Source organism: Microtus ochrogaster, chromosome 8 (assembly GCF_000317375.1).
Source record: "Microtus ochrogaster isolate Prairie Vole_2 chromosome 8, MicOch1.0, whole genome shotgun sequence".
Classification (NCBI taxonomy): Eukaryota; Metazoa; Chordata; class Mammalia; order Rodentia; family Cricetidae; genus Microtus; species Microtus ochrogaster.
Genome location: NC_022015.1, coordinates 1,893,848 through 1,904,672, shown reverse-complemented (window position 1 = coordinate 1,904,672; position 10,825 = coordinate 1,893,848). Strand labels below are relative to the sequence as shown.

Genomic DNA, 10,825 nt, shown 5'->3' with positions numbered 1-10,825 from the left:
AAATGCGTTGTTTTTAATACTCTAGTCTGGGCTGTTGAAATGCGCTGTTGTTAGTACTCTAGTCTGGGCTGTTGAAGTGCGCTGTTGTGTTTTTCCTTCCTTAATTATCAGTTTAAAAATCTACCATTACCAGGGGAGATTTTATTCTTTGAAAACTTTTGACTTCATGTTAGTTCTTAAGTTTTTTTGTAGTGGTTATCTATAAAAGTGAGACATTTAGAAAATCCTAATGTTTCCTAATATAATTTGTAATGAAATACAAGGTGTGCAAATGGGAAAGAAACTAATATAGGACTCAGTTTACATTCTGTAACTTGATGCCACGGAGCAAATCATCTCTTCAATAAACCTATCCTCTAGACTTTATAGGATATTTTATTTTTTTATTGAAAAAAAATTCCGCCTCCTCCCAGCCTCCCATTTCCCTCCCCCTCCTCCCACTCCTCTCTCCCTCCCCCCATTCCTCCCCCCTCCCTCTCGAGTCTGAAGAGCAGTCAGGGTTCCCTGCCCTGTGGAAAGTCCAAAGTCCTCCCTCCTCCGTCCTGGTCTAGGAAGGTGAACATCCAAACTGGCTAGGCTCCCACACAGCCAGAACACGAAGACTGGTTCCATATCTTGATTATTTTGACTAGTGCTGCAGTAAACATGTCTGTGCATTTTTTAGTGGTTTGCTAATCTAGATTCTTTTAGGTGAATACTCCAAGAGTGATATAGATAAGTCAGATGGTAGGTTTTTGTTTTGTTACTTCACTTTTTTGTTGAAATTCCTGTACTGTTTTACATAGAGGCTGTACAAGTTTACACCCTTCTTAGTGGTGTTGGAAGTTCTGCCTTCCTGACATCTTTGCTAGCATTTGCTGTCACTTATTGTCTTGATGACAGTAATTTTGACTTTGAGGGAGATGGAATCTCAGTATGATTTTAATTTGTATTTCTCTAATTGCTATGGCTATTATCCATTCTTTTTCAAATATTTATTAGCCATTTGAATTTTTATTTTACAAACTATTTAATTTATTGGCCCATTTATTGATTAGAGGATTTGTTTTTATTGGTATTTAACATTTGAGTTGTTGATATATCGAGAGATGACTTCTTAGTCCAGTATATAGCTGGCAAAGATTTTCTCTAATTCTGTAGGCTATTTCTTTCCTCTTCTCAAAGTTTCATTTTATGTAGTACCATTTTTTGGTTTTCCTGAATCATTGGAGCTTTTTTTTTTTAGAAGAACTTTATGCCTGTGAATAAATCTTGAAGTATTTTCCTGTTTTGTTCTAAAAATTTCAGGTCTTACATTAAGGTTTTTAATTCATTTTGAATTTTTTTTTTACAGGATGAGAGAGAGGTCTAGTAGCATTCCTTGACATATGTGTGTAGGCAGACATTTCTATCCCACCTGGTTCCACAACTGTTCAGTCTTAAAGAAACACACAGAGGTTTATAGTGATTATAAACTATTTGGCTTGTTAGCTCAGTCTTATTATTAACTAGCTTTTTTAACATAAATGAACCCATAATTTTGTCTATATTTAGCTACATGCTTTGGTCCCTTTTCTCAGTAAGGCATATTTTCATCTTGTTTTCTCTTCATCTGGCTGGTGACTGCATCTCTCTCTGCCTTTCTTCTTCCCAGAATTCTCCTACTCTAGTTGCCCTGCCTATACTTTCTGCCTGGCTGCTGGGCCAATCGGTGTTTTATTAAACCAATACAAGTGACAAATCTTTACAGTGTACAGGAGCATTATCCCACAGCATGTGTGTATCGTTTTGCAGCACCATTTGTTAACGAGATTGCCTTTTCTATAATATATGCTTTTGACAGTTCTCTCAAAAATCATGTGTTTGTAACTGTTTGAATTTAGTTCTGGGTTTTCTATTCTATCTCATCTGTTTAGTTTTTATATTACACGATGTAAAATAAATCTCTTTTAAGAAGTAGCCCCATAGATATATAGCACTACTCAAACTGCTTAGTTCCCAGTAGTTACTCATTTTATAATTTGGTAGCTATTCTTTGAGAACTTTACATACTCAGGTGTATGTTCTTCTCTGTGTGCATTTATCTATCTATCTATCTATCTATCTATCTATTTATTTATTATTTTCAAATAGTGAGATAATGTTATATAAATTTTCTAGTTTATCTTTTTTTGTGATGTTCATCTTATTCCATTTGTATGGGTATTTTGTCTTCATGCCACATGAGTACCTATCAGAAGAAGGTGTCAAAGCCCCTGGAACTAGAGATACAGATGGTTATGAGCCATCATGTGGTTGCTGAGAGTTGTACCTTGGTCATAACTGAGCCTTCTCTCCAGCCCCTCAGAGGTTTTCTTTCGTAATATTTTGTCTTAGAGATCTTTCCACAGCAGTACATGCACCTGTATCAATTAATAGAATTTTATCTCATGGTGGGAATATACTCTAACTCATTAGATAGTTCACTCAATGCCCCAAAGAAACTAAAGAGTAAGTCTTATTAATCCTAGATATCTTTTTTTTAATCCTAGATATCTTATATTATAATTTTGTTTAATTTAGATTTTGCACCCTGATCTGGAAGTAGCAGATCATGCTTTCCCTCCTCCACGAACAGCCTTATCCCATTCAAAAATGCTGGTAAGAAATTTAATATTCAAATTTAATATTTTTGAGTTCTGTACTTTTATTTTTAGGTTTGTTGAAGAAGCTGAGTTAGAAGTACCCCCAAATAGAAATTAGAATTCTTCTATTCTCAAAAAGTGTTACAATGCAGCATACTGGCCAGAAGAGGGGATTTAGTTTTCTGTTTAGGAAGCAAGAGTAAAGACAGGGAAAAAAAAATCAGAGCCTCAGCTATACCCAGGAAAACTACCCAATATAAGAATTTGGATTCTTCTCTTCTTGTAGTGCTATGTATCAAACAAAGTGCCTTACTCTTGCTATGCATGTGCTATGTCACTGAGCTACATCTCTAAAGGGTGGATACTTAGAAAAATGAAATAATGAATGCTGATTTTAGGAGAGAATCAGGTTTGAGGTGTAAGTGCCAAAAGGCGATTGGATTAGTAGTCATAAACGAATAGGATAGATGATACCCCTTTTTTTTATTTTGCCCAGTTCATGTCTTAGAGGTGAATGTGTGACCAGTGGGAGACTTTAAAGAGCTGTGGTCCTTTGAAAAATGATGTAAGAATTCTTGACCTTATAAATAAACTTAAATTTAGTGAGGGAAAAAAAAAAGAATTCTTGACCTTGATTTCTTTATCCATTCAATTAGGTATTGACTAAAAAAATATGGAATTTTATTTAACAGTTTTAAAACTGTTTCTATTAAAACCTGGATTAGCAAGACTTACTTTTAAATCATATTTCATTAGAATAAGAATAGATTTTTATAATTTGGATGAATGTTGGAAAAAATTTTTAAGTCTTTAAAATATAATCTTTTAGTGTTTTCCCTTTTATAATCTTTACTATAATTTTTTGCATGTGTAAAAATAAAAGGTATTGGCATATATTCCTTTCTCTCACATAGTAAAAGAGGAAACTGTGCTGCTTTTTTTTCCTGTGGAAGAAAGCTGTATGCTCTTGAATCTATTTGTTTCAGTAGAAAAAACAAACCATTTGGCCCAAGAACAGGTAGACTATCATGGTCTGTGCCTGCTGCTTGGAGAAACACGCATGGAAGCACAGCACACTTGCTCACTCAAGCTTTCTTCCTTCTCTGTTTTACTTAATTTGTTTTTTTTATTAAATTAAATTACCTGTATGTTTCTTTTTATATTTCCAGGATAAAGAAGTACGAGCAGTTTTCCTTAGGTTGTTTGCACAACTGTTCCAAGGATATAGGTCATGCCTCCAGCTTATACGAATCCATGCTGAGCCTGTGATACATTTCCATAAAGTAAGACACAGTGCCAGGTTGTCTGTCAAGTGGACTCACTTAAAAGAACCCCTCTCTTAGACATATATATTCAATTAATTTTTTTGTATATGATTAAAGTCTCTGTGTTATGTGACACATGGAGTTGGCATAATATTTTTCTTCAGAATATATAAACTTAAAATTCATATTTCTCTTATTAAAGTTGAGTATTAATACCTGTTATTTTTCCTCCTGTCTTTTAGATGAATTAATTTTTATTCTTTCCAATGCATGTAGCATTTCATGTACTAGACAAAACCATTTGAGAGAAATATGTTTCATGACCATGTTTAGTTACACCTGAAAGCATTCAAGCAGTCATCAGTCTTTCTATTTTTATTTTAGTCATTTGTCCATTTCCCAATGATAAATTATTATTTCACATTTTTTTACTTTACAGACAGCTTTCTTGGGGCAGCGTGGTTTGGTTGAGAATGATTTCCTCACTAAAGTGCTCAATGGAATGGCATTTGCAGGCTTTGTTTCAGAAAGAGGACCTCCATTTAGAGCCTGTGATCTCTTTGATGAGGTATAGTTCTTATCAATGACTAATAATTAAAAAGCAAAAGCTGTTATTTTAATGTTTACTCAAATTCATAGACATTATAAATTAAATATTAAATAATCTAAGTATTGTGTATCAAATCATAACATTTATAATATATGATGGAGGAGGGTCATCTGTCTGTGTGTTACTCTCATTGGTTAATAAAGAAACTACCTTGTCCTTTAATAGGACAGCAGCTTAGATAGGCGGAGTAGACAGAACAGAATGCTGGGAGAAAGAAGTAGATTCAGGCAGATGCTATAGCTCTCCTCTCCAAAATGGATGCAGGTTAAGATCCTTCCTGGTAAGCCACCACCTTGTGGTGCTACACTCATTAATAGAAATGGGTTAATCAAGATGAGAGAGTTAGCCAATAAGAGGCTGGAACTAATGGGCCAGGAAGTGTTTAAAAGAATACAATTTGTGTGTTATTTCAGGTGAAAACTAGCCGGGTGCTGGGAACACAGCCTGCTGCCCCTTTTACAAAGTGAAATAAATAGATAGTTATAGTTTTCCTTAGTTAAGATAAAAGATAAAATAGATATAAATATTGTAACTGTAATTCTTGCTTTATAACTGTTTTGTTATATATAATTTTACTATGTTAAAGTTAAAGTCTTTCTTTTTTTGTTTAAAGAGAAAAGAGGGAAATGATGGAGGAGGGTCATCTGTCTATGTGGTACCCTCATTGGTTAATAAAGAAACTGCCTTGGCTTTTTGATAGAGCAGGATTTAGATAGGTGGAGTAGATAGAACAGAATGCTGGGAGAAAGAAAGCATAGTTGGTCAGATGCCATGGAGCCAGCCACCAGGTCAGACATGCTGAATCTTTCCTGGTAAGCCACCACCTCATGGTGCTACACAGATTATTAGAAGTGGGTTAGTCAAGATGTGAGAGTTAGCCAAGAAGAGGCTAAATATAATGGGCCAGGCAGTGTTTAAAAAAAATACAGTTTCCATGTTATTATTTCTGGGGCTAAACTAGTCATGTGGGAGCTGGGCAGGACAAAAAGCAGGCCTGCTCGCCTCATCACTACAAATGTAAATTGAGAAAATTATAGAATGTTTCAGACGTACATAAAGATTTTTAGCAACTGGGATTGAATAGCTTCTTGGTTCTTTTTTGACAATTAGACAGTGTTTGCATAAATAAAACTCAGTTTTTAAAATACTGTTGTTCAGTGATTGTAAGTCTGCAGCTGGGTCTAACTTGAAGCATAGATATGTGACTTTAAGTTGCAGTTATATTTAGTCAATCAATATCATAGACCTGTAATTTAAATTTATAGCATTCCTGCTAACAATAATTACAATTTTTCTAGCAACTTCAGTAGAAATATTTGGTACAGATACATAGTCTCTATCTTTTCAAGGATTTGGCCATATAAAGGGAGAAATAGAATAGATGAATAGGATACTATTTTACATTTATTGTGCTTCTTTTTTTAAAATACATTTTCCATTTATCATTTAATTCTATATTCACAGCAGTGCATTAAGGCAACATGAAAATGAATATCATTTATATTTAAGTTTATGAAACATCAGTGTATTGGAACCAATAGATTTTAAAGTTCCTGACATTCATTAAAGAAAGACACTCCTGACAACCGAAATAAGGAAGGCTGTGTTACCTTTTACCCCTGGTGATTTATCTTGTGCAAAGAAAGTAGGCATGAAGATCTTTCTTTCTGAGATGAGTCTTTTATTCTTTGTAAAGACAGTTAAGTACTTACAGGTAAAGGAAGGGGAGCAGAGCTTCTGTCTTGAATGAAGACCTACACCAGTGCCTCACTTAGTAACTAGCACATGCTGGTGTAAGGCACAGTTGTTTGCAGGCACTTACTGAGCTTTTGGTTCCCTGTTAATAACAGTTAATGTAACTGAACTTTGATCATAGTAATATTTATATTAATCCGTAGGTTCCTAATTAAGTCCTTAATGGTTAATGGCTTATCTAGTTAAACTAAAGTACTTGCCAAAGTCCTTTTCTAACTCATTTACAGGTCTCTGAAACTTCGTTAATAGCAACATTATTCTGTGTACCATCTGAAAGAACTCTAGTTCCTTTCCCTTTTCATTTGTTTACTCTCCTCTACATTTCTTTAGTCCTCTACAGTAAGCATGTATTCCTACACAACTGTCTTAGCTAACTAGTTAATAAGGAAATGGATTCCATATATATCATTTGAGAATTAAAAGTCTAAATGGTGTCCTACTGTTCCATCTTCATTTAAATATTAGAAATCTGAACCCAGGTCACACTGACCATCAAGTTCATCCAGCATGGCATGATTGTTTGTTCATATTTGTAAGGTAATGAAATATTTGGAGACTTGCTCATTTTTCTAAGTGAATTATTGTGAATGAGACTTACAGGGTGAAAATGCTTCTTTGCATTCCATAACTTCCTGTTCCCCAAGAGTCACTGAGTAGAGACTACCTGGCAAGTCATAGGTTTGATAAGCCTTTGTCATTTTGGGATAGGGGTGAAACCCAATATAAATCTACATTAATTATTTGTAAAATTATATTTATATATATTTTTATATATAATGACTCTTTGTTTGCATATTGGATGAAAATGTAAATTCAGCATATTTGGGTACTGATTATTGCCATCTGACTCTTTTTCCAAGTTGGTAGCTTTTGAAGTAGAGAGAATTAAAGTTGAAGAAAACAACCCAATGAAGATGATAAAGCACATCAGAGAACTTGCTGAGCAGCTATTCAAAAATGTAAGTGTATTTAGTCCATTTTAAAATATTAATAAAATGTTTCATTTTCAGAACTGAAAAGCTTCACCATTGTAGCTGTGATACTTGTGCTCTAGGTAATCAGTCCCAAGATGTCACACTTGATCCTGTATGTCATAGTGTATCACAGTTTTATATCAGTCACTGAGTCATGGAAATATCTTAACCACAGTTTTTCCTCATTAGTCTTCGCCTTTATTGTAAGTTTTCTTCTGGGTCTCATGCTTATTTACTGCAGAATGTTTAACACATTGGATATCAGAAGTATCTTAAATAGCATTGAGTGGTATGCTCTGCTTCAGCATAGTGCACTGGTTCTCGTTGGAATTCTATTGTTTTGAAATAATGAAGTAATAAACTAAACTCACAGAAACTCAAAGGTGAAAATGCTCCCTGGAGAGGGAAATGTTGTCATGTAAAAAATGAAGATGTGGTGAACAACAACCTGAATTCTTGGGCTGAATAGTGGGTTTTGGCTAAGTGGGTGCTGATTACTCCTGCTTGTGAAGCCTTTGATTTCTTTTGCTAAGAAACATAAATCAAGTGGGAAATATGGCCCTCTGAAGAAAAGCAGAGGGAGTTTTTCTTAAGGAATTTGGAGAGAACTTGATATTAGTGTTCTGGCCCCAATGCGTATTGTTTAATCTAGCTGTTTGACAAGGTAAACCATTTTGACAGTGAGTTATTAGTCACTGCTTTGTCACATACATTTGAAATCTGGGAGGCAGTAAGTTAAAAGCAGAAATACTAAACTACTACCTTGTTGTGTAGTTTCTAATAATTTTCTGTGCTTGTGCATGCAAGTGCACATGCATGTATTGAGTACTGAACCCAGATTTTTGGTGTGTGCAGTCATCCACTATACCTCTGAGATAGTCCCTGCTCTACTCAATTATACTCAAGTTCTACATTTGGAATCTGACCTTCCTTCGAGAGAAATAATTCTTTTTGAGAGATTTGTACTAAAACAAATGGTCTTTCTTTTCTGAACTGTACCCATAATCAGTTTTGGTACAGAATTGAATATTCCTGGCTTATTTATTTCAATTACTAGTGATTTTTATTATCAGTTTTCACAGTGTCTTTTGACTAACTTAAAAAGAACAATAATTAACACAGGCAGAAATTAGGCATACCATGCGTGGTCCTGGCAAAGATTATTTTCTATTTTAATTATACAACAGCAATACTTCAATGGACTGTCACTTATATATAATTAGTTCCTTTTCTAAGAAGCAATATTTTGTATTCTTAAACATCTCATTTTAAGTCATACATGATTTTATCAAAAATTTAAATAAATGATATGGCATTAACCACTTTACATACAATATCTTTAATGTAGTGCAAATTTATGCCAGGTTCAGTATGCCCATTTTCTTGAGGCTATAATTGGCTCAGAATGATGTAGCTATTAATTAGGTGATATAATCCAGATTATAAATTTGTGAGTGTTCTCATGTATGATTCCTAACCTCACTCTGTCAGATTGGCTCTATCTGCAATTCCAAAAAATAAACAATCAGCCAGGCATTGGTGGTACATACTTTTAATTCCAGCACTCAGGAGGCAGAGGCAGGCAGATCTCTTGTAGGAGGCTAGCCTGGTCTACAAAGTGAGTTCCTGAAGAAACTGTTTGAAAACAACAACAACAACAAAAAGTGATGCTTCCACTAATCTTTTTGACAGTGTTTTAGCATACTTCCTCACTTAGCAGTGACCCTGTATGTGGCAATGACCCTGTGCAGTAAGGGAAGACAGGTATTAAATAGATGAGGAAATTGAAGATTAGGAAGTAGTTTGTTCCTCTCTAGGTAGGAATGGTTTATTGATGCATTTCAAAGATGAGCAAAATGCCATGTGGTAATCAGTCTAATTAACTGAGTCAAATAGGACTGATACTTTTAGTAACTAGTTGTTTACTTCTTTGGTTTTTTTGCTGGGGAGGGAGTCTTGGAACTCCCTCAACAGACCAAGCTAGCCTCAATCTCAGAGATCCCCTTCGTGTGCCTCTGGGTTAAATGCCATATTCTGTTGATCTTTGAAATGTTTGAAGACCTTCTATTTATCTAAATATATCTGTTTAACCTTGAAAGCATACCTAATATGACTACAAGTTTGATTATTATAGATGACTATTCACCTGTATTTCTTCATTATATATTACATTTTTAAAGAGTTGCATAGCACAATACCTCAAACAAGAGTAGAAACATACATTTAGTATAGTAAAAGTAACTTTTAATTTGTATCAATGCACTAAAATCCATACCAATGTAAAATATTGAAGAATAATGAAAATATTAAAGTAGTTGATGTTTTTAGTTGAAAAGTAAATTCAATAATCTATCCTTCTGTCCTATCATTTCTATATTCCCCATATTTCTTTTCAGAAAGAGATCTTTAAGTTTAACTCCTTTGTTTAGCTTTTTTTCTGACCAAGACCAATAACAATTGTAACACACCCCCTTATAACCGGAAGAGAGAGGGAGTGCAAGCTTTACATTGGCATTTATAGTATAAGAGGCCACACCCAAGTGGGCTGGTAACTTTAAGGCTACTTGCTGAAGGATTTCCCATAGCACCTCCTTCTTTTGTTTAAATAAAAGAGTTCTAAGTCTAATACAAAATTATATACAATAAGAACAAATGTCGAGTATAAAAATTAGAATTACAGCCAGCATAAACAATATCAAGCAAGAAACATGTGATAAATGTTTCAATAATTATCCTATCTTACAGAGTCTAAGTCTTATAAATAAGCCAAGGTCATGAGAGGAAAGTAACTATGACTGTCTAGTCTTGAACCCTATTGAAGACCCAAGAAGGGAAATAATATTACTTGAGTAAGCAGGAAGTGCAATCAAGCAACTTTTAAAATGTGCAACAAAAGACAGAGACAACTGGCTACCTGAGCAGTCACCCAAAGTCTCATTTGCAGCATTGGATCAACCAACTTTGAGTAAGGCCTAGAGTAACTGACAGACCGTTTTCAGAGGCAGAAAAATTTTTAAAACCATCTTAACTTGTCTTGGCAAGATTTGACAGTCTTTTTTCTTGTATCCTGCTTGTCCTGTATGGATGTCATGCATTTTGTCAGTGCTTGATGCACAAGCCGTTCCTTGCCCAAAGGTCAGTTTTGCAAGAAGAAAACAAACTCTAAGTGGAGTGTCTTCAGTACTCAACATTTTCTGGAGAATAGATTGGAGCTGCCAAGAGTAATTGTATCTCATGTCAACAAAACCCTAAGTTCTTTAAATGCCATATTTCACAGATTTTTGAAGTGGTTGAAGATTACCTATCTATGCAGAATATAATCTCTATGTTCTGAAGAACCTGATTAATCTAACTATAAGTATGACATGGATGACTATTGACCTATATATTATTCTTTTTTTTCTATCTATTTATATATTTATTTATTTATTAAGATTTCTGTCTCTTCCCCACCACTGCCTCCAATTTCCCTCCCCCTCCCCCAATCAAGTCCCCTCCCTCGTCAGCACAAAGAGCAATCAGTGTTCCCTGCCCTGTGGGAAGTCCAAGGACCACCCACCTCCATCCAGGTCTAGTAAGATGAGCATCCAAACTGCCTAGGCTCCCACAAAGCCAGTA

General features: G+C 34.7%; 1 protein-coding gene across 1 annotated transcript in view; it reads left to right on the top strand.

Annotated features, from left to right (window-relative positions):
* The window catches only part of Sbf2 (SET binding factor 2), a 412,779-nt gene that overhangs the window by 207,924 nt on the left and 194,030 nt on the right, over positions 1–10,825 (top strand). The window contains exons 12-15 of the mRNA XM_026781117.1: positions 2,542–2,619; positions 3,773–3,886; positions 4,308–4,436; positions 7,094–7,192. Coding sequence (XP_026636918.1) covers positions 2,542–2,619; positions 3,773–3,886; positions 4,308–4,436; positions 7,094–7,192 — 420 coding nt within the window. The remainder of the gene's footprint in view (positions 1–2,541; positions 2,620–3,772; positions 3,887–4,307; positions 4,437–7,093; positions 7,193–10,825) is intronic.